This window comes from Meles meles, chromosome 19, assembly GCF_922984935.1.
Source record: "Meles meles chromosome 19, mMelMel3.1 paternal haplotype, whole genome shotgun sequence".
Taxonomy (NCBI): domain Eukaryota; kingdom Metazoa; phylum Chordata; class Mammalia; order Carnivora; family Mustelidae; genus Meles; species Meles meles.
Window position 1 is genome coordinate 8,098,412 of NC_060084.1, and position 23,742 is coordinate 8,122,153.

The 23,742-nt window shown below is 45.7% G+C and overlaps 1 protein-coding gene across 2 annotated transcripts; it reads left to right on the forward strand.

The window, feature by feature from the left end:
* The first annotated feature begins 5,580 nt into the window (after positions 1–5,580).
* MAF (MAF bZIP transcription factor) lies at positions 5,581–23,048 on the forward strand. Of its 2 annotated transcripts, XM_045988939.1 has the most exons (3): positions 5,581–7,531; positions 20,048–20,108; positions 22,571–23,048. In XM_045988939.1, the coding sequence occupies exons 1-2, from the start codon at positions 6,411–6,413 to the stop codon at positions 20,079–20,081; spliced, it is 1,155 nt and encodes a 384-aa protein (XP_045844895.1). In that variant the 5' UTR covers positions 5,581–6,410; the 3' UTR covers positions 20,082–20,108; positions 22,571–23,048. The 2 variants fall into 2 exon arrangements, with proteins under 2 accessions (XP_045844895.1, XP_045844894.1); XM_045988938.1 differs by lacking the exons at positions 20,048–20,108; positions 22,571–23,048 and adding an exon at positions 11,826–11,955.
* The last annotated feature ends 694 nt before the right edge of the window (positions 23,049–23,742 follow it).

Below are 23,742 nucleotides of genomic sequence, written 5' to 3' on the forward strand. Positions count from 1 at the left end.
AGCTATTTCCTAGCTCCAGTGGCTGCTAAATGCCTCTGGACCAGGATCTTTGAGTTACCCCATCCCCAGGTGTAGAAGAAGAGGGTCCAAAACCAGCAACAGCCTGTCCTCTGAGTTATCATACAAGACACAGGCCTGACTAAACACTGTCCCGATATCAGGTGCCTTTTTTCATTCCTGTTTTGTTTTGTTTTGTTTAATCACTTCTGATTTCAGCACAATAAACATCTTTGAAGGGTTGAATGTTTTCAAGACACATTCCCTCACTGGTATAAGCCAGGAGTAGGATCAAAAGGGATAATAGAGGAGTGAACCATAAGCAGTTCCTAATTGGGGGGGGGGGCGGATCTAAGGAGATGGTTATGCCCTGAAAAAGTAAGAGAAAAAAAAAAAGAAGAAGAAGAAGAAGAAACCACGTTAATCTTGTGATTTGGAATGGCAAGGGTGGGGAAAGAGGCCTCTTCATTCTGTATCTGTGTGTACTGCCTCAAACCAAAAGAAGCCCATTCATGTAAATGTTCACGTGTGCGTGAAACTTCTACCGAATGCCTCCTAGGTGTCTTTTTCAGGTGAAGAAAGGGGCCCAGTTTTGGGAGATCTTCCCAGGAATTCTCACGTGGAAAAAAAGAAAATCTGGGTTTTTTCCCATCTCTTGTGCAAAATGAACAAGTGTTTTAATAAATGATGTGTATTGTGTTCTAAGGTAGAGCCCTAGGGAGACCAAAACAAACAAACATCAACAAAACCTCAGGCTGTCACCTCGCCTCCATGGACCTCCATGGTTCTTCACAAGGTGTGGGTGGTGAGTTGCAGGTTCTTTTAGGATCCCCAGCCGGTGTCCAGATCATGCCGTAAGCAGTGCAATGGGAGAGGAGCCTAGCACCCTCTCCTGCACCTCCCCCACCCCGTGCCCTGCCACAGGCAGGGCCCCCCCCCCCCACCGCAAGAACACCCCTGGAAAGAGATCTACAGATCTCACTTGTCTTCATGTTTGCTTCCTCCTCATGATGACTCCCCTCCCTCGCAGCCCAGCTTCCCCGAAAACCAAATGAGTTGTTCTCTAACTGCACCGGAAAATCAGAATTTATTGTACATATGTTTGTGTTCCACTTAATAAAAAAACCTATATTTTAAGATAAACTTTGTTAGTAATTCATGAGGTAAGTGACTATTTATGCTAATCAGGCAGAAATATATTCTCAAGCATAATGCATTACATAAATTTGAATGCAAAATGTTCAATTATGAAGTAAATACAGGTAATGCAAATAATAAATTACCTCTAATAAAAATTATAAAAGATGTGTCTTCAAAGAGAGAGCGGCTTTAACTTACAACTGTGAATTGCTTAAAGAGAAAAGAATTAATAAATGCTGAATTACTCTGATGATTATTTAGCACATAATTCACCTATTCATAACGACTCCTAGTAATCAGACTGTTGTTTCACATTCTCCAATATGAGGCAAGACTGTTTCCTCAGCAATTTTACCCTTATCAGATTATCTCGTCTGATTCTATTAATTTTCTTCCATGAATCTGCTAACAGTGATTTGTGATTTACTTGCCCTGCTAACTAAAGACTGTTAAAAGGATTTATCTAACACTAGACCTAAGAACACTCTATGTCTTATCATTCAGTTACTCTGAGCAACTCTTTCCTCAAATCAATTTAGTTGCCTTTGTAGTGAAATTTAGTGGACACTGGTTAGTTCTGCACTGTAAAATCAGCTCCTGGGTAAACAAAGAGTTCAGATACCATATTTGATGCATCTTATTCTTTTTAGATCATATATGTCTGATTCCAATGTAATATACCTAAGTTGCTGTAACTCACAATCAAGAAAAATATGGTATTTTTAGCTTCTCATCATTATCATTTGGACAGGAACAAGTTTTTTGTCTCTTTCTTTCTTTTTGCGTGAAGTTCTCCTGTAGATACTGACATGAAACTACAATTGTGTTTTTGATGTTATGGTTTTGCAATCTTCTATGGGATTCAACCCATACCCTCCCCCCCCATTCTTCTATAAATATTCACTGCTTTCAGAAACTTTAATACTACTGGTTTGAATTGGTCAATAATGACAAATGCATGGTTTCTAAATTACTCTATATTGTTCTACAGAGATTACTAGAGTATATATAGCAAGGGGATATTAAGCAGTAAGAAAACACAGTTCGCATTGTATTTGGATTAGACTGGCTTGGAAGAAGTGAAACAATGTTCTCAAAGAAGTCTAAAGAAATGTGGCCTTGCTGTAATTGTAGAGAATCAAAAATCTGAATAGTACTAATTAAAATGAGAGAGCGCAATTGTTACAAAAGAAATGCCGCTAACAGAGAACTGTAAATGTTTAGACACCCCTGTGAATCACTAAATAATAAAGCAAAAAGGACAAACACGAGAATTAAGTTATAAGAGTACTACTGCTACACGTCTAAAAAATAATTCTAATCCTTTTTTTTTCCAAGAGAAAATGGGAGACTGTAAAAGACTCTGCAAAAAGAGAAAGAAAAATACCATGGCTTGAAAGCGGTGCACAAAAATAAACCATAAAAAAATGTGCAGATAATAATACATTTAGCTGCCCAAACATGGGCATTTAATTTCTAGAAATGATATATAATTGCAACAATTAGGTGGATGGCCATGAATCTGTATCCCGTGGTCTTCGTCATTAGCAAACTTTGTTTATAAATGTTGTTTATTTATAAATGTAGCAGTTTCAGTGTTCCTGGCCAAAAATACTTTCAAGAGAGGCAGGGATCCTATCTTACAGCTTTTAACAAAAAATGTGATGCAAAGGATAAAAAAAAATTATTATAAACAAAAAATGAATTAATTCTTCCTAAATATACTTATATTCATATTTTACATGAAAATTATAAACTTCAGATTTTTGTGGCTAATGATTAAAAAGTCCTGGAAAACTATCACTGTGGACAATGCTAAGTGACATAATATGTTTATGTAACTTAAGCAGTAGATTTTCCTCTGAATACATAAACTATAATCTCTTAACTTCATTACTAGGTAAAATACTGTTTGAGAGGGGGAAAGCAAAGGAGTTCTGTTAGATTGCATAAATATTGACACAATCTTCACTCTTTCTTCCCAACTAGTAATAGACATATTTCATTACAGCCCTACAAAGTGCTCCCATAAAACCAAAACTATCCTTATAAACAGCTTCTCTGCAGCAATAATGAAAAAGAAAAAGTACTTTTCTGGAAAATACCAATGGCACTGGCCTTTTAGGGTTATGATGTGCCTACAAACTTTTTGGGGAGCCTTTCATTAGGGATTCTGGGTTTGAAGGCTGCCAGCCCCAGAGAAATTAACACAAGTCTAATCTGGTGTAAGAAGCCAATGAGTGACAGCTAAGGTCTCATTATAAATAGTAAAGTATGCCATGGGGTGGGTGAGAGCAGTTCTGAAGTGCAATGTTCAAGCAGCTGGCTTAATATATGACTAAGTGTCAGAAGTCAGGTTTTCTGAGAATTACTTTTCAGATAAACAATTTTATAGCACTGCACTTAATCATACTTACTAGAGACATCTCATTTATCACCGAATTACAAGTAACTTTAATTCTATTGATATTGCCATAAAGCCCATTGAAAATCCATCCTGGCACTTTTAAGGGGTTTAGGGCCCTGTTACAGGGGATTCAGTTGCAAAAGTCTCTCATCAGAATGAGACTGCGAAGGCTTCTGTGTCTCCTCGCCTTTTTTGTTGACGATCAAGGGGGACGGTAGGGAAAAAGGATTCCTGCACCTGCCAGCACTGTCCTTAGCAGCTTTCCTACAACGCTGTGTTCTCCCACTACAGTCAAACTAACTCTCGGTGCCTCGGTACCCCCTCCCACCTTGGGAAACCAGCTTCTTTTCACTTCATCAACAAAACTGGACACGGATCAATTTCAACTGACCTTTGCCGAAAGGTGGCGCTGTTGAGGTAAAAATCCAACAATAGTTCTCACTCGGATTCTTTTGCAGGCTTTTCAGATTTTTTTAAGTGCGCCCTCCTAGCGTCTCCCCCTCCCATAAAGTAAAATAATTATGATTAACACCAAATGCATTTCATTAATTGGAGAAATCAACAGTCTCAATATCCAAGTAGGCGGTCTGGTCTTCCAAACGCTGGGTCCGCTTGGCTCACGCTTGCTTTCCCCCAAATAAATCTCGGTTTCTCCGACTTGCCTATCGCTTTAAAATCTTAGAAACAGTTGTTGGTTCTTTCTTTTCTCTTTTCTGTTTCTTTCTTTCCTTTTTCTTTTTTGCATAAGCTTTAAAAGAATCCGTCTAGAAAACTGAATAGTTATTAGCATTAGCAACGGGGAGGGGGAGAAACAGCCCCCCACCCCACCCCCACTGTGGGTTTCCGGGCTGGTCTGAGAAACCGCGGTTTAAAACTTAACCCTTCGAGGGGAGCTGGCGAAGGCTGGGGTGTTGTTTCCCCCCCAACACATACACCCCTTGCTCCTCTCCACGGCCAAGTCTGAAATACTTAATTGAAATGTGAAAGTGCAAAGCGCGCGCGGGACCGTCCCTGATAAACAGGGGTCAGATTTCATAAGGGGTTGGGTGTGCGTGTGAGAGAGAAAGAGACAGAGAAGAGAAGGGGGCGGCGGAATACGAATATGAATCTCAAAGGCCAAACTCGGGCCAGTGTCGGAAGCCAGAGGGCTGAGCTGGGCTGACCCGGCTCCGAGCTTCCCCGGGGTTAACTCGCGTAGGCGTTCGCTCTCCCCCCGCCGCCCTCCCAAGGGCACGCGACGCCAGTAGGCAGCCAGTCCCCGCGCGTAATGGTCCCTGAACAACTTATTTCCCCTCCTTCAAGGAGGGCAGTAAAACGGGCTTTCTCCCCGCGCCGACCCGGAGCCACTCGGCTGCCCCCCCCCCCCCCCCCCGGCGAGGCGGCGTCCTGGGCGCAGTCGGAACCCTGAGCCCCCCACACCCCCACCCCCGAGCCCGTGCGTCCCAGCGCGCGGGCTCCAGGGAGAGGGACAAAGAGTTTGCGCTCTTTGGCTCAAAGGGCCAAGTTTGAGCTCCCCGCAGCTACGCACGGGGAAGGCAGCGCCGCCCCCCACCCTGCCCCGGGCAGACGCCTTGGTGCCAAAGCTGGAGCGAGGAGAAGAAGCTCCGGAGCGAATTCACAGTCCCGGAGATGGGGGCTGCCCGGGAAGGGGAGTCACGCCAATCCCCGCAGAGCGAGCGGAGAGCAAGCGGGCGCTCCGGAAGGCAGGCCTCTCTCGTGCTCCTAAGTAAAGCAATCGCCCTCCCGGTTCTCCCGGGTTCCCGCAGTCCCTCTGGACTACTCCTTCCCCTCTCGCACCAAACTTTGCGCCGGGCTTTGCTCCCTCCCCGGGAGGCTGCGGCGCGGGAAGGGTTAAGCCCTCTTGTCCCAGCTGACAGTCAGCTGATTGGGCCCTGATTGACAGCTCCGAAAAGTTTCCTTGTTTCTATCTATTATGCTAATCGCGGCCGCTCTCGTCGCCTCCCATTGGCTCGGAGTACCAGTCAATTTCCCATTTGGGCCTGACGTCACAAGTGCTATAAAACTCAGCAATTGCTTTAAACTCTTCTTGCTGGATCAGAGGCTTTAAAATCTTTTTTCATCTTCGAGCTGTAGCTCGGGCTGCTCTTCGGCTCGGCCTCCCCCCTTTTGCTCTCTGCCTCGCCTTTCCCCAGGACTTCGCTATTTCGCTTTAAAAAAAAAAAGGCAAGAAAGAACTAAACTCCCCCCTCCCTTTCCTCCAGCCGGGCTGCACCTCTGTCTTGCACTTTGCACGGAGAGAGCGCGCGAGGGAGAGAGAGAGGAAAGAAAAAAAAATAATAATAATAAGAGCAGGCAGAAGAGAAGGCGAGAAGCATGAAGTGTTAACTCCCCCGTGCCAAGGCCCGCGCCGCCGGACAGCCGCCCGCCGCGCCTCCAGCCCCGAGCGGCCGCCGCGCGCGCCTCGCCTGCAGCCCGGGCCGGCTAGGCGAGCCCTCCTTATGCAAAGCGCGCAGCGGAGCGGCGAGCGGGGGACGCCGCGCACCCGGCCGGGCTCCTCCGGCTTCACCGCCGCCGCCGCCGCCACCGCAGCCCGCGGAGGACCTTCCCGAGCCTGAAGCCGCCGGCTCGGCACGCACGGAGGCGAGCAGGCGAGGAGGGGCCGGGGCGAGCGAGCGAGCACATTGGCGTGAGCAGGGGGGAGGGAGGGCGGGCGCGGGGGGCGCGGGCAGGGCGGGGGGTGTGTGCGCGCTCGGAGGTTTCGGGCCAGCCACCGCCGCGCGAGCTAGAAGCGCCCCAGCCCGGCAAGCTGGCTCACCCGCTGGCCACCCAGCACAGCCCGCTGGCCCCTCTCCTGCAGCCCATCTGGCGGAGCGGCGGCGGCGGCGGCGGCGGCGGCGGCAGGAGAATGGCATCAGAACTGGCAATGAGCAACTCCGACCTGCCCACCAGTCCCCTGGCCATGGAATATGTTAATGACTTCGATCTGATGAAGTTTGAAGTGAAAAAGGAACCGGTGGAGACCGACCGCATCATCAGCCAGTGCGGCCGTCTCATCGCCGGGGGCTCGCTGTCCTCCACCCCCATGAGCACGCCGTGCAGCTCGGTGCCCCCTTCCCCCAGCTTCTCGGCGCCCAGCCCGGGCTCGGGCAGCGAGCAGAAGGCGCACCTGGAAGACTACTACTGGATGACCGGCTACCCGCAGCAGCTGAACCCAGAGGCGCTGGGCTTCAGCCCCGAGGACGCGGTCGAGGCGCTCATCAGCAACAGCCACCAGCTCCAGGGCGGCTTCGATGGCTACGCGCGCGGGGCGCAGCAGCTGGCCTCGGCGGCCGGGGCCGGCGCCGGCGCCTCCCTGGGTGGCAGCGGCGAGGAGATGGGCCCCGCCGCCGCCGTGGTGTCCGCCGTGATCGCCGCGGCCGCTGCGCAGAGCGGCGCGGGCCCGCACTACCACCACCACCACCACCACCACGCCGCCGGCCACCACCACCACCCGACGGCCGGCGCGCCCGGCGCCGCGGGCAGCGCGTCAGCCTCGGCCGGTGGCGCGGGCGGCGCGGGCGGCGGTGGCCCGGCCAGCGCCGGGGGCGGCGGCGGCGGCGGCGGAGGCGGAGGCGGCGGGGGCGCGGCGGGGGCGGGGGGCGCCCTGCACCCGCACCACGCCGCCGGCGGCCTGCACTTCGACGACCGCTTCTCCGACGAGCAGCTGGTGACCATGTCGGTGCGCGAGCTGAACCGGCAGCTGCGCGGGGTCAGCAAGGAGGAGGTGATCCGGCTGAAGCAGAAGAGGCGGACCCTGAAAAACCGTGGCTATGCCCAGTCCTGCCGCTTCAAGAGGGTGCAGCAGAGACACGTCCTGGAGTCCGAGAAGAACCAGCTGCTGCAGCAGGTCGACCACCTCAAGCAGGAGATCTCCAGGCTGGTGCGCGAGAGGGACGCGTACAAGGAGAAATACGAGAAGTTGGTGAGCAGCGGCTTCCGAGAAAACGGCTCCAGCAGCGACAACCCGTCCTCTCCCGAGTTTTTCATGTGAGTCTGACACGCGATCCCAGCTAGCCACCTTGATAAGTGCTCCGTGGGGGTCCGACTCGGGTGTGGGCTTGCTAGTTCCAGAGCCGTGCTCGCCGCCACCTCGCCCCCTCCCCTGCTGAGATTGCCCGATGCCCCTGCACACACACACACAAGCGCGCGCGCGCGCGCACAGACACACACACACACACACACAACACACAACACACACACCCTGCTCCAAGTTGGCGGTGGTGGTGGCTGTTTTTAAATGGGGAGGGAGTGAATGTCTGGCTCATGGATTGCCAATCTGAAATTCTCCATAACTTGCTAGCTTGTTTTTATTTACACCCCCCTACACACACACACACACACACACACACACACACACACACACACAATGTTCAAAGATCTCAGCAGAGTTCTTAATGCTCACCTTTGAAGCCTGCATCATTCACAGTGTTTGTTTTTTTTTTCCTCCTTCTTCAGTTCATGAGCTGGTGTTCATTTTCTCTGTGTGTGTGTGTGTGTGTTTTATTTTGTTTGGATTTTTTTTTTTTAATTTTACTTTTTGGAGCTTGCTGTGTTGCCCTTTTCCCCAACCTTCACCCTCACGCCCTCTTCACTCATCTCCTCAGAGATAAAAGAAAAAAAAAAAAGCTAAGTTTTTTTTTCTCCTCCTGAGTTCTTCATGTGAGATTGAGCTTGCAAAGGAAAAAAAAAAATGTGAAATGTTAGAGACTTGCAGCGCGCTGAGTTCCATCGGGGGTTTTTAGCATTGTTATGCTAAACTAGAGAAAAAAAAAATCCTCATGAACCTGCCACAATCAAGCCTGCATCAACCTTCTGGGTGTGACTTGTGAGTTTTGGCCTTATCATGCCAAATCTGAGAGTTTAGTCTGCCATTAAAAAACTCATTCTCATCTCATGCATTATTATGCTTGCAACTTTGTCTTAGCAACAATGAACTATAACTGTTTCAAAGACTTTATGGAAAAGAGACATTATATTAATAAAAAAAAAAGCCTGCATGCTGGACATGTATGGTATAATTATTTTTTTTCTTTTTTTTTTCTTTTGGCTTGGAAATGGACATTCGAAGACTTATGGCATGGCATTCATACTTTTGTTTTAATTGCCTCATGACTTTTTTGAGTTCAGAACAAAAAAGTGCCACCCTAGAGCCTTCTTCCCGTGAAAGTTTGCATCTGCTCCAAAACTGCTTTGAGTTACTGAGAACTTCAGCCTCCCATTGTAAATGCACTGAAGGCATTCCTTGTCAAAGATGCCAGAATGGGTTAAAAATTTAACATGGCAAACATGAAAAGAACTCTTAATGTTTTCTTTTTAATAAGAATGACACCCCACTTTGGGGACTAAAATTGTGCTGTTGTGGAAAGCAGTCTAAATTTATTTTTTAAGAAAAAAAAATCTGCCCCGTTATTTTTGGTTTGTTTTATTTTTATTATTATTATAATTTTTTTTTTTTTTGGCTTTTGGTCATTGTCAAATGTGGAATGCTATGGGTTCCTAGTATATAATTTAATTCTAGTTTTTATAATCTGTTAGCCCAGTTAAAATGTATGCTACAGATAAAGGAATGTTATAGATAAATTTGAAAGAGTTAGGTCTGTTTAGCTGTAGATTTTTTAAAAGATTGATGCACTAAATTGTTTACTGTTGTGATGTTAAGGGGGGTAGAGTTTGCAAGGGGACTGTTTAAAAAAAAGTAGCTTATACAGCATGTGCTTGCAACTTAAATATAAGTTGGGTATGTGTAGTCTTTGCTATACCACTGACTGTATTGAAAACCAAAGTATTAAAGGGGAAACACCCCTGTTTATATCTGTAGGGGTATTTTACATTCAAAAATGTATGTTTTTTTTTTCAAATTTAAAGTATTTGGGACTGAATTGCACTAAGATATAACCTGCAAGCATATAATACAAAAAAAATTTGCAAAACTGTTTAGAACGCTAATAAAATTTATGCAGTTATAAAAATGGCATTACTGCACAGTTTTAAGATGATGCAGATTTTTTTACAGTTGTATTGTGGTGCAGAACTGGATTTTCTGTAACTTAAAAAAAAATCCACAGTTTTAAAGGCAATAATCAGTTAAATGTTATTTTCAGGGACTGACATCCTGTCTTTAAAAAAAAAAAAATGAAAAGTAAATCTTACCACAATAAATATAAAAAAATCTTGTCAGTTACTTTTCTTTTACATATTTTGCTGTGCAAAATTGTTTTATATCTTGAGTTACTAACTAACCACGCGTGATGTTCCTATGTGCTTTTCTTTCATTTTCAATTCTGGTTATATCAAGAGAAAGAATAATCTACAATAATAAACTGCATTTTTTTTTTTGATTCTGTGCTCAGTTTCTTAGTGTACAATTTAACTGGGCCCAAAACTGCATTAGAAGTGTAAAATGCATCCTTTTCTCCAGAGGCAGTATTAATGGAGGTGTAGGGAGGCAGTAATTCAGGGCGAAACATAGGCTGTTTTGTGAGGTGGGAGGCCATCCCTTTGAATAATTAGAAATATTTAATATAAATGTAAATTATGACCTCTCAAAATGCAGCCCCCCACCCCCACCCCGTGAGCCCTCCCTTTCCATGCAGAGTTTTCAGTTTTCAAGTGAGTTGAGACATCATTGCCCTCTGGTGAAAACAAACAAAATCCCAACCAGAGTAAGGCCTGCTTGTCATTGCCCTCTACTCCTGGTCCAGCCCAGCAGCAAGCCCATCTAGAGGGAAATGAGCCCCGCAAAGAAGTCATGGCAGGAGGTGGCTTGGGCACATACGCATTTCATGGTAAAGATAAACAATTCTTGCCTTTTGGCTAAAATTGATTATTTTTCCTCCTTCCCTTACACACCGTGATTTTCTGGTTAGCAGGGCCCGACCCGACTTAACATCAACACTTTGGACAAATCCAATTGCTTGTTTTGTTTTGTTTTGTTTTGTTTTTTAACTTTGAAGGTCATTTGTCTTAAATAGGAAAAAGAAAAACCCACCCCTTACTTACATCACCCCCAAGTACATCTCTGAATTTAAAACTGTCCTTAAATCATATTTCACGGTATTTAGCAGAGAGGGGCTTCTCCACTTAGACAAGCTGGCTATGATCAGATCACCTTAACACCAGAAACACAAGCAAAAAAGTAATACCTTGATGGAATCTGTGCTCTGATTGATCAGTATTTGCCCCCAAACAAGCGGTGTATCGAGGCTAACTTCAAAGATGACTTGGAAAGTCCTGAGCTACCTTCTTCACTAACAGCGTTGACCTATTTTAAAATGACATAAATTCGTGCAACTAATGTTACAAATTCATGCAGTCTGTACTCTAATCGACTTCCCCTAGAATGCTAAAAGAATGTTAGACAAAGCCAACACTGTTTTGAAAATATAGCCAAACACGATGACTTTTGTTTTATTTTGTTTTGGGTTTTTTTTTTTTTTTTTTTTTTAAGATAATATTGCAACTCTGAACGAAGGCCTTATTTTGAAGAAAACAGGTTGTGCTTGGCGCGGAGGAGCTCTGGCCAGTTGATATCCTGTCTTCCTTCCCCTTTTTCACAGAACGCAAAGACAGGGTAAACCCACTGCATTTTGACCTTCCTTCATGTGCCAGTATGGATAGAACTCCTGACTCCACACTTCGTTTTGCTTAACAAAAGTCTTCATAGTAAACGTAAATCCCTGCGCTGGAAGTTAGCTCTTCTCTGCTTCAGAGGTTTTGGGGTTTTTTTCCCTCTGATCCCATGGAGGAGATAGGCAGTTTCCCCCTGAAGGGGTAGAGACGCAGATAGATCATTTATGCTAAAAGCTCAGCCTCAGATGAAAGCTTTGAGGCAAACACTTCTGAAAATCAGAGTGTCATTCAGGAGGGACTCACTGCAGTCCCGTCCTGAGAAAAACACTTGTGCCACAGTTAAGCATTTTGTTAGGACTCGACAAGGCAGTTCACTGTAATAAGTGGGTTTGGGCCCCAAACGTTAGAAAGCAGACAGGCACTGGCAAAAATGGGGTTTGGGTGGCTGGCTTTAAGAGAAGGTTAACTCCTTAGTGAAAGGCATAGAAGCATGACTATAAAACTTTGAAATGTAGTCTGAGAGGCAAACACAAATACATGTGTTTGTTGTTTTATTTTTTTTTAAAAAAGTCCTAAATTCTGCCTAAGCGTCCCTAGTAGAAATAAATTTTTATTTAAAAAATAAGTTCTGTAAGGAAATCTGGCTTTCCCTTTCCACTGCATCTGAGTCTTTGTCTAAATAGTGTTAAAATTCCTTTCATTCCAATTACAGAACTGAGCCCACTCGCAAGTTGGAGCCATCAGTGGGATATGCCACATTTGGAAGCCCCAGCAATGTATACTTACAGTGTATTCACAAAAAAAATTATGTAAGAACTGTACATTAAAAATGTATCATTATTATCATTATTATTAATATTATCATCGTTTGCAGCCTTAGAGAGCACTCTGCCCCTGACTTCCGTTTAGTCTCCTTTTTAAAGAAAAATGTGTTGGAGAGGAAGAGCGGTAGGTGTGTGACCTCCGTGCTGTGAACGGGGCCTCTGCTCCGAGGGTCTTTCGATGCCAACCTAGAGGAGAGCGCGCGGGGGCTTCTGTCCTCGCGGCGCGAAACTAAATAGGTACCGTTGTTTTCAACCCGCGAGATAAGTTTTTAAAAAGCCACTGAAATTGAAAGGAGATCTCTATGCACCTTTATACGAAGAGAAGTTTCCCAGAAGGTAGCAGCTAGCGTTTTTGAAGCATATGTAGACACGCACACTCTAAATAGTACTTTTTCACACTTCATTGTTTCTCTGGCAGATAATTTTACTAAGAAGAAAAATACACATGCCTCCCCCTCCCCAAGCAGATGCCACAGGCAGAGCCTCAGCACCCTGGCTTTCCGGTAGGCCCCGGATAGTAATATATTTATCAGTGATGTCAGACGTGTTCGTTTATCAGACATAGCTGTAAATGAAAACAGCGTGTGGCAAAATACAAAGTAGTTAAACCACACCCTCCATGTGCTTTTTCCTCCACTTCTAGCCTCCCGGGCCATTCACAAAATCACCTCCCTTGTGTTTCCCCACTCTTTGCACATTTCCTTTTGTTTTAAAAAAAAAAGTGTAACAGTTTTTCACACTGTATCTGACACATTAATAGATCGACATCAAAGTAGACAGAGGTTCTTCCTTCCCCTTGGTGAGGAAAGGATGTCTAGAAACCATGTTTGTCCACCTCGGTGCCATAACCATCCGGGCCCCTTTCAACACGGGCTGCTCCAAATAACCCCATGTATAATGTATTATGGAATGCGAGATTCTAACGCCCCTGATCTCTCCTCCCTTCTCCCTTTACCCCCGTAGTTTTTATTTCGTGATATCAATTCTAGATGGTTCTGTTCTCCTAGAGGACCTCCCCTCTGCCAAACCACCAGGTTTCCTGCTCAGCACGGTGAACGGAGGGCCGGGCTGCAGCCCCCCTGGTAAACATGGGCCACAGCCGCCTCCTTAGCCGTGTCCCCAGCACAGCCCTGTCTCAATAACAAGTTGCTTCTGACATAAAGGTTGCCACAGTGGAGTACGACGCAGGTTTTTGTTGATGTTCCTCGTGCTTTGTTTGGGACGACTTACTTCCGTATTCACACACTCTTGGCTTTAGAAAACGTACTCCTCCCGGGCTTCTAGGCCAATCAATATTTTTAAAAGTCTGCTTGCCACACAGGTGTCTCTGTTTTTTGCCCGCGGGTAGTTAAAGCCTAAGCGAGGTAGGCTGGAGGCTGAAACCCATGAGTGACAACCTTCAGCCTTCTGACTCCTACGCCAGGGAAACACGTGGCCAGGCCCCTGGCCTCACTTTTCATGTAAACATGCATGAGAGGAATGAGAGGCCAGATTCCTCGGCTCTAGATGGTTTGCAGGGCTTCTCACTGCGATTGACTTTCATTTGTTTTGGGTTTTTTTTGTTTTTTTTTTTTAAATCACGTCGCCCCTTCCTAGGAAGACATGTATTGGTTTTTTAGGGGAAGATTTATCTACAGTGATAGGCTCTCATTTTCACCGCTTCTCATTATTCCTCAGGATGCGGAATGAATAATTAGGAGTCGGGGTCTTCCTTGTTGTTGGGAGGAAAATAAGAGAAACCTGAAGTTTGTTCTCACTCTTGGCTCGTCCTAAATGGGAAAGGTGCCCCAAGTCCAAAGCAAGGCGTACAGCGGCCATCTGTACGGAAGGTGGTCTGGGGTCCAGTCCCCCCCCCCACTCCAAATCAGAATTTGTTTGTTTGTTTTTGCCCTTGTTTTAAAACAGTCAGGAGCCTCAACCCAACTTCTGATAACACTGCTTTTCTCACTTTTGATATAAATCTTCAAACCCTAGACATCAAACAGCCCCAGAAAAGGGGAATTCTCTCCAAGCCTTGCTCGGCCCCGGTTCCTGAACAAACCCAGCTCTGTCTGGCACTTTTTCTCCAGCGGGGGTAGGGGACAGGGTGAGAGAATTTCAGTCCCCCAGGCTGTCTCATGATTGTCCGGGCATAAAGAAGTACAGTCCTGCAACAATACGGGAACATCTTTATCCTTTAGAGAGGGACAAAACAAAAAACAAAGCAAATCAAATTGCTCTGCACGAAGGCGTAGCAAAACCCCAGGCTCCTGTTCTCGGCACCCTCTGTGGGCGGTGAGAAATGAAGGGAGGAAGAGGGAAGGGTGGGGAGGACTTTGAAGGCAGGAGTCCCAGGAATAATGCCAGTTGCCAGTCTGAAATTCACTTGCTCTCTGGCTAAAGGCAGGCCTAGTGTGTCCACAGACCAGGTGCGAACGAGGTTCGACTGTCCGCTCCGTTCCCATCTGCTCTCACATGTGTTTCCTTTTTGAAAACAATTTGAGAGCTTAAACCCAAACTGAGAAATCTGGGGAAATTGTTAATGCCTCAACTTCAGGGGCATTTATAAATATATCCATCTGCAATTTTACAGCGGGGCCGTTTTGGATCGGTCATACCTGTTATGCCAATATTTACATGGTCCCGCGTAGGGTTTAGGCATTGTGACAGTCTTCATTGTTTAAATTCAAAAGCCCTTTGCGTGTGTGCATGTGTGTGTTTGTGTGTGTGTGTGTGTGTGTGTCTGTGTGTCTTCCATAAGTTTGCCTGCTATCATAAGGCTGAGATAGAAAGGACACATCGATAGCACACAGAAATCAGATCTTCATATGAATTTGCATCAGAGTTGGGCAGTTTTAAGAAACTCACAAAGCACATTTTCCCCAGAGAGGCTATGACTGGAATGCACAGTCCCTTACTCAAATCCTAATCATCCACTGAGCACCTCTACCCTTGTTCAACAAAATCCATTCTCTGTTCCTTTCTTTTTGTGAAATAACATTTCCCCCTATAATTAGGACTTTGGATTGCAAAATCACATTCCTCTCGTCTCCACAGATTCTTGGATCTTTAGTTATGATTAGAAAGGGGCATTAATTCAAGAAGGGAGGATGAGGGAGGGGTGTTTGTGGACATTCGGGAAGAGAACGGGAGGAGAGGAAATAGCTCTGTGTTCACCCCCCATACCCCCGCAGCCCCTGCCCCGCCCAGGCTTGGGTGTGAGCTACAGTACACAGGGGATTTGGATTCTGAAAATTCTGATCACCGACCTTGAGCATTTCCCAGCTGAGATTCCAAAACATGCTTTTTCCTTGTGGTTGGTCCTTTCAAGTTAGGAAGTCGGAGAGGCCATTGAAACCTTACAGAACCAGGCAGAGAGGCTTGAAAACCGCCCTTCTGAGAGGACCCCCAAGGACGATTGTGATGGGATCCTGCACCGGAAAGTCCGGTCAGCAGGGAGGACCCAGAATTTGCCCCAGTTCTGTGTGACCTCATCCACTTCTGGAAGCCCATAGAAATGGGTTTCTGGCCTTCACTGGGGGCGTCCTCCAGCAGGAAAGCAGGCTTGAGGATCCCAGAACAATAGGTGATTCCAAACTAGGCCAGCAGAGTGGAGCACAAGAAGGGGCCAGTGCGCGGGGCTGAGGGAGTAGGCTAACACAAGCCAACCCAGGTTTAGAATCCCCACCCAGGCCTCGGAGCTAGGTCTGTCCCAGGGCCCCGCCTTCCACCAGGAAAGATCTGCTTGCGGGGTGACTGACAGACCCCGGGACCCCCAGGATTCCTAAACGCAATACCCATGTTCTGAGCTCCAGGGCTGTGGCCTCTCAGCACCTGACACTTGCCCCATCCCAGTACCCTCTCTGGATATTTCCCCCCTCCTTCGCCCATGCCTAGTCGCCCAGGGCCTGGTGAGAGTTAGAGGTCACCGCCCGGGGCCAGAAGGCAGTGCCTAAGCTGAGGCCTTGGACGCATTACATCACTCCTGCCCCGGTTTAGGTGCAGACAAGGGCAGGGCTGAAGTGAAGGGCTGTCCAGCAGCTCCGGGAGAGAAGCTAGGGGGTGGCTCATGGAATGTTTGGCCCTGGCTGCAGAGGGTGGTGACAAGGGTCCTGACATGAAGACCAGAAAGAGGCTGAGGTTGCCCCTGTATTGGTTTCCTTGCCCCTCACTGGCCACACCCCTCCTTCTGGCCCTGTCCTGTATACACTTGGTCTGCGTGGGGGGGAATTTGCAGGGCAACCGCAGGCTGCTGGGGGTGAACGGAGCCAGGTGTGCTCTTCACCCCCGAGGTCCCTGGCTGCACTGGTGGCAGGCACAGAAGGACAGAAGGCAGGAACCACAGGAGCAGGTCCCAGAGGCTGCCTGAGGTCACCAGGCAGTCTGCTCTGCTCTCCCCAAGCCCTGCGCTGCGCCCCCTGGAGGCCAGCACACTCCTGGCCACCTTGGGGCTCCTCTTGGAGAAGCCCAAGATACCTGGGGGTTGGGGGGAGGGGCGGCGGCGCAACAGCAGCCTTCTGTCCCCAGTCTCCAGCGTGCCCCAGTGCCCCGTGCCCATCTGGCGCCCACGCCCCAGCAGGGGCCTCGGGTTTGTATTGGAATTTGGTTTAAGTTTCCAAGAAGACTGACCTGGCCAGAGTGGAGTGCCTGCGGACGTCCAAACTCCCCGTTCTGTTGTGCTCCTGGGTGGGTGAGTGGGAGGGAGCGGGCTTCGGCCCTAAAAGCCTCCACCCCTCCCCTTGGGACTCCCACCCCGCCCTCCTGAGCCTCCCCAGGAGCCTTAAGATCCTCTTTGGCTGCCCCAGGCCATTTGATTTTTACTGTGTTAATTTTCGGGCCTATTTTTCGGATCTGTTTTCCTGCTCTGGTTAGAGGAAGGAAGAAAAAGAGAAAGGAAAGGAGGAAATCCAGATAGCATTTCACGATCTTCATAGAAATCTCCATATGGTTGGGGTTTTCTATAGTTTGATGCTCATGGTAAAGGAAAGCCAGTTAAACAAACTTTATTAGGATTTGGACAACAGCTCCGGCGTGAGGGTCTTGCTTGCATTCTCAGATTTTCAACACTGTTCTGGTCCAGATTCGTGCCCTCAGGACCTGTTTTTACGAGGACAGATTTCAAAACTACTAGTTGCAGAAAGGAGCCGTTCCCTGTAGAGAGGGCCTTTTTCTTATTGGACCCACAGTTTTTTAGAGATTCAAGCAGAGAGTCAAGTAACATTGCACTTTCTGAACTAGGTCTCCTTTTTCTTTCTCCTTCTCTTCAGGATGGAATCATTAATGTGCAGATAAATATGTTGAAACTAAAACAATGATCTCAGCCTCTGAGACACATTTGCACTGTCAAATTACACTAAAATCCTTTCTGATAGAATGGGGGGAAAGGTGTGGTAATCATGCTAAGATTAAATCTGTTAAAAGATGGTATTTGAGTCTTTGCATTTGCAAGCAATGAGTACAACATATTCTTTCATCTGACGTCTATCTGTCCAGCCGCCTATGATCTGCTACCTACCTACCTATTTATGGAACCCTTTAACCCATCACAGAGGGAGAAGCTGTTAAAAATCAGTCTGCAGTGTCCACGTTATGCAATAAAAACAATCATGTGACAGAGTTAACCTGTCTACTCCGTATTTTGGTAGACATGAGCAAACCCGGTCTGAAATGTCCGTCTTAAAACAATCTCTCCATAAAACCTTCCCCAGCTTGGTGTGATGCTGGATAGTGCGGAGACAGAGACTGACCATCTCTCTGTAGCACATTCGCGAGGTCCACTGTCCATGTTAATTCCGTGCACTGTGTGGGTACCCAGACCTTTGTCAAAAAAATCTTCCTTGGAATATCAATGCACGTTCCTATGCTATTTAAAAAATACTATCTAATCGTTAGGTAAATATCTCCAGTCCTTCGAGGCTCTACGCTGGCAGACGTCTGGCTTGGACTATGCCGTCGCGGTCTGCCTCAAAAACCTCTTTTCCCCTTCCCATATGAGACCCCCTTGCCCCCACCACTCTTCTCCAGTGACTAGCCTGGGTGAAGCTGATGAGAACCGAGAAACTGCAGTGGCTTTGGACCCTAGTCAGGTGTGCAAACAGACTCTCTCTCCCCCGCCCTTTTGAAAGTAAATGCCTTGATAACAGGATGGGTTGCCCGGATGGCCAAAGAGTAGAGGTCATCTTGAGGAAAATGACACCAATGATCTAAAAAGGACATCTACTTTATGAGATTACAGGCGAGATGCCAAATATCACATTTAATGAGGCCTGATTCTTTTTCTCCAAAAATAACAGAGACTATCAATGAGACGGTCAGGAAGGCAAAGGGGCATTTTGCAAAGCCTATGTTCAATTATTGCTTTGTAATATTTTTCTAAAATTGAAAAGTGCTTCACAAGTGTATGATCTCATGTAAATACCCCTTGCAGAAGCTTAACATATGTTTGCCCTGCCTCAAAGGAATTACAGAAATATTCTCTCCACAATCTCTTAAGCTTTTAAACTACTCACTTGCATTTCTAAAAAGAATCTGTTATTCCTAAAGCTTAAAAAAAAAAAAAAAGGAGAACCTTCTATGGGAAGGGTTTTTGTTTATTTGTTTGTTTGTTTTTTAGACATTAGCCATCTGGACTTCAAATGGAGAACAATTGATATTACTGATAACACTTTCAGGTTTAAAATTTATAGTGTGTTTCTTGTTCTCTTTCTTTCTTTTTTCTTAGTTTGTTGTGTTTTTTTATTTTGTTTTTGTTTTTTTTTGTTTGTTTGTTTTTGGCATAGAAATAATATATTTAGCAAAGATTAATGGATACGATTACCTGAAGAAAAGTAGTCTGTACTATAAGATTTTCAAGGCATTTCTAACGAGGTGTGAGTGAAGGCACGTAATGTATTGGGGGCAGCTCTGACAGATACAAGAGTACAAATTTGTTTATCCAAGTGTTTTAATGAAGAGTTACACCATCCAGAGGGGACAATCGAAATAAGCGGCAAAGTCATGCATGATGCAAATTTAAGTCGAGAAAGATTTTACGTGCTGTTAGAGACGCCTACAGATTTCAGCATGCGTGTGTGTTTAGTGGATTTGTTCATACCAATTACAAGGTAATCCAAATAAAAGTGTGGAGGATTAAAGAGAAATAAGTGAATATCCATCTCGGGAAAAAAAAATTAGATTGACTTGCTAGTTTATCGCAGTTATTGTACACAGATTTGCTGTAACCATGTTGAATTTTTAAAATTAGATTTTAAATATATTTTGACAGTCTGAACTTGTATGGTGTGACTAACCATAGGGAGAAATGACAGGTCTGCTTTGTTATTAAACTGCTGTCTGGAAAATATTGGACTCCGTACAGTAAATGATAATTATTTTGCCACTTACATTAGTACAGCTAATAGCAATAGGGTTTTTGAACCATAGAAAGCTAACTACTTTGAATTACTATGCTTTGTTATTCACTGTGAAGCAAGAAGACCTTTTTTTTTTTTTTTTAAAGCAACCTCATTTTCATATCATGGTTCTTAAGCGTTCCCTGCTACTAATTTAAACAGAGAGGAAGTTAATAAATATAAGGGTGGTATCTAAATGTTACTATTTGTTAAGAGAACATTTGCAATTAAGGTCAGCGGTACCAGCAGAATAGACCAGAGCAACGAAGCAGGAGGGGGCAGATGGAAGAGAATGGGCCCCAGTAAAGACCCAAGGGCGGCCGGACGGGTTGGGTTCTCTGAGGGATAAGCAGTCTGTGACCGCTCTGGAGATGCCCATCCGAGACCATTCAGACCCTCCCCACTGTGACCCCGGGATGACTGGGTTGTCTGAACTGAGGACAACTTCAAAGCTGACCCAGACTGCCCGGCCCATTAGTATCTCTATCTCTGCCTCCTAGGGGTGGGAGCGATCGTCAGAGGGGGTGACCTTGTGTTCCATGCCATTCTCTTCCAGGCGAACCCCTCCTCTGGCAGGTCTGAGGCCAGGATGCCAAAGCAAGGGGAGCTAAGTCCCTCTTCTTTGGGTCTCATTCTGGCTTTTTCGTAGAGAGCTAGGCTGCCTTGAACATACTGTCCTTGAAACTTTCTTCGTGCTTATTAATTACACTTTGTTTATTTTAATATATTTACTAAATCAGGTACCCAAGGGAATCGTCTGCCTCAGTGATGTGAAAAACCCTGTTGCCTGAAGTCAAAGAGGTACTTGTCGATTTCTGATTTGCATGTGCTTGTATGGATGAGTTCTCCATGAGGGGGATAGCCAGCAAGCAAGGAATGCGGATAATCCCTTAGGTGTGCAAAGCTCCTGCTTCCATAAATTTAGTCCCTGGGTTTCACATGGAACGTTGACGGCGATCCTGGGCGCTGACGGGTGAGGCAGCGTACGTGGGCCCAGCATGCATGCGTTTCTGTGTTCATCTCATTACTTAGGTGTGCTGTAGAGCACTGAATCTCACCCAAGGAACCCCCACATCTTTTTTTTTTTTTTTTTTTTTTTAAAGATTTTATTTATTTACTTGACAGAGAGAGAGATCACAAGTAGGCAGAGAGAGAGGAGGAAGCAGTCTCCCTGCAGAGCAGAGAGCCCGATGCGGGGCTCGATCCCAGGACCCTGAGACCACGACCCGAGCCGAAGGCAGCGGCTTAATCCACTGAGCCACCCAGGCGCCCCCCCCCACATCTTTAGCCTTAACCAGCATGACTCTCTTGATGCTCACAGAGCCAGTCCTTCTGCTTGAACGTCAGACAATTTGGGTGAGCCCGTGAAACTAGCATCCACGGTCCTTGCCCGGCTTTACCCGGGCCTCGTAAACATTCCAGATTTTCAGCCTCTTACAGTTTACTCCATATTCACATTTGGAAAATTCGGTGTCATTTTAAAGCACAGTGTGTCCCCGACTTCTGCATCCAAATGTGACTTTGGAGCCACTTCCCACTTCAACTGTAGGCAGAAGGAGAGCACAGGCGACGTTTGGGGGGGCAGATATCTGATTTTCATCTACTAGAAAAAAATGAAATTAAGACATTTAAATGAGTTTTCAGTTGTAAGTATCCCAGCGTGAATTGAATAATGAAACCTCTTCATTTAGAAAGCTAGTTCAACACTTGTACACCAATAATTATTTAGTGTCATTGTTTTGTGTATTCTCGTTACCTCTTATTGGCTAATGGAATGAAGTTTCTTTTTTGTTTTTTTCATTAAAAAAATTGCTTGCTGAGAAATCTGCATGAAATACGGTTTTTGATTTCTAGAGAAACTGAGGAGGGGGGCAAAAGTCACACCGTCAAACTGCTTGCTCCTCTTTGCAAAGAAGACCCTTTAAGGATCCAATGAATCCGAGTGTTGGGAACCAGAACCCCATTTTTTCCCATTATTCAAAAAGAGTATCTGATGACTTACACACTGCTTGAATAACTAGACTGTGCATATTTAACTATGGTTTCTTTCCTAGCCTTATACAAAATTAACATTTTCTTGAATAGTCTTGTACATCGATTTTAACGCGATGTTATACCTTTGGGATTAATTTGAGTGTCTGCGTGTGTGCATTCTGTACCACTGCTTTATTCCTCTTGTTTTTATTCCTTTCTTTTGTCTCTGTCTTTATAATTGGAATTTGAGAACCATCTATTACTTAGGATGATCTAGGCCACTGGCAGGTTTTGTTACACTGAAACCATCCATTTTGAGCAAAGAGTTAATGAACTTTTAAGGTGAGGTTCACACTGGTCCTGACCCTCCTGGTAATTTTTCATATGAGGTTACTGGTGGGAGAGAAATCAAATTTCTCCTGTGAACTTGATTGACAGGTGAGAGCAAGCAAGAGAAAGGCATTTGGTCAGATGGGGAATCTGCGGGGAGGAGGACAATTCCTCTGAGTTACTCCGTGATATTAGATATTATAAGCGGATATATGAAAAGTTCAATACTTGATACTCTTGGGAGAGTTACTTAGTGTATATTCAGAAAGTCACTTTGGCTAAGGGATTTTAGTAGTGAAAAGCCCAAAATGGAGACCTGCTAGCCTTCTTCTCTCGTGCTAATTTCCACTACGTACAGCTTCGTGGCTGATTTCTGGCAATTTTCTAGAGTATGAAAATTAAACCACAAACCATTCGGGGAGCTGTATAATTACCTTTCATTTATTCTCAGAAACACAGTCTAGATAATATTATGGTTTTTCGGCATGTTGCAAAATATCCCTCCTAAGTGGTATCATAAAAAAGATTAAGTTCTCCTTTTCTGTAGCATCCCTTGATCCTGACTAACATTTTCCGTCAGCGCATGTTACAGCCTAACACACACAAATCTACCCAGATGCATGACTTATCAAGGTTGTGCCTTCTAAGGAAGGTCTTCTCACATGAACCTCTGTGGAGGCAACCGCAGAATTTTCCACGGTAGCATCCCTGGTTGGTGTGATGTTAACATCCTCGCCATGGAAACAAGTGATGATGTTGCGTGACCCTAATACCAAGGGTGGCTTCGGAATCCACCTTAGGGGCTGTTCCTCAGCTTAAATTAACACAACTGGCCCTGCGTTACACCAACGTTGAAAGTGGCCTTCAAGACACGTTCTTTCCTCTTGTGTGCTGAAACACTAGTTTGGAAGGTGGTGATGGATCTTGGCCCACTCATGTCTATGCTCTGCCCATTTCAGATGTTCCTGACATTGGCTAAGACCCATCCGGATGCAACCAAGCCTTACAGAGCTGCCTCGGGGCAGGGCAGGTGGGACAAATACGTAGGGGAGAGGCCCGTTTGTAGCTTTCCTGTCGTCTGTGGGAGAAGCTGATGGAACTTGTATAAATAGCACTTCCTGGGTTCTAAGTACCCATCAGTTTGTTTGTTTGTTTTCTCTCCCTCTCTCTCTAGTCTTACAATTAGCTGAGTGAACATGTTTTATCCTGACTGTACCCATGCAGATATGAATCCCAACAAATGTAAGGAAGGCTTCATTGTTTTATGAACTGGGATAAAAACAAAACAAAACAAAGCCAAAAAAAAAAAAAAAAAACCAAAACAGAACAAAAAAACCAGGAGAAGTATTCAGAAATCTTGTTTTTATTTTGTATAACTTGACCTCCCATGTTGCCCATAATCATCCAGAGAAATAAAACGCAAGCATGGTTTCCTGACGCCCTGTGTCAATGTGGGTGCCTTACCACGGCTATTTAACTCAAACAGAAAATTAAATCTGTCATAACCGTGTTTCCCTTGCAGAGCCCATCAAATATTTTAACAGAAATGGTGAATCAGGTGTTGTCATGCAAAGGACATGTGAAAACACAGACTGTAAGTTCCAGATTCTTGGTGCCTCGGTTTAGAGAGCCCAAGTGAGAACAGTGGCTGGTCTTGACTCTGTCTTCATTACAGGCCCCTCGGGGCTTCTCAATACCCAGTTTCTCCCGTACATCCTCCATCTCCCACGGCAGCAAGGAGCAGAATGCTGTCCTGTATGCTGATTCGGAGCGGACCCATCCATCACAAGTTCCATGAGTATGTCTTAAGCGAATTACGTCAACATATTTGTTGGCACTGAGAAAAAAACGGCGGGGAGGGGGGAGAATAATTTCATTTCAAGTGTTTATTACGCGGACTTACCTAATTGTTTGTTGTTGTTTGTTTATTTAGGTCATGCTCCCACACAACTGCCATCCATACCCCCTTCCCCTAGTCTGCCTACTGTTTTTCTTTCGGTGGGCGCTGGCTGGCTACTGAGCTGATTTAATCAATTAATTATAGCAGAGCAGGTGCAGGGTAACTAGCCTGATGATGCCATATGAAGTCATATTTTCAGTGAGCCCTAGCATACAACTGAAGGGGCAGCTT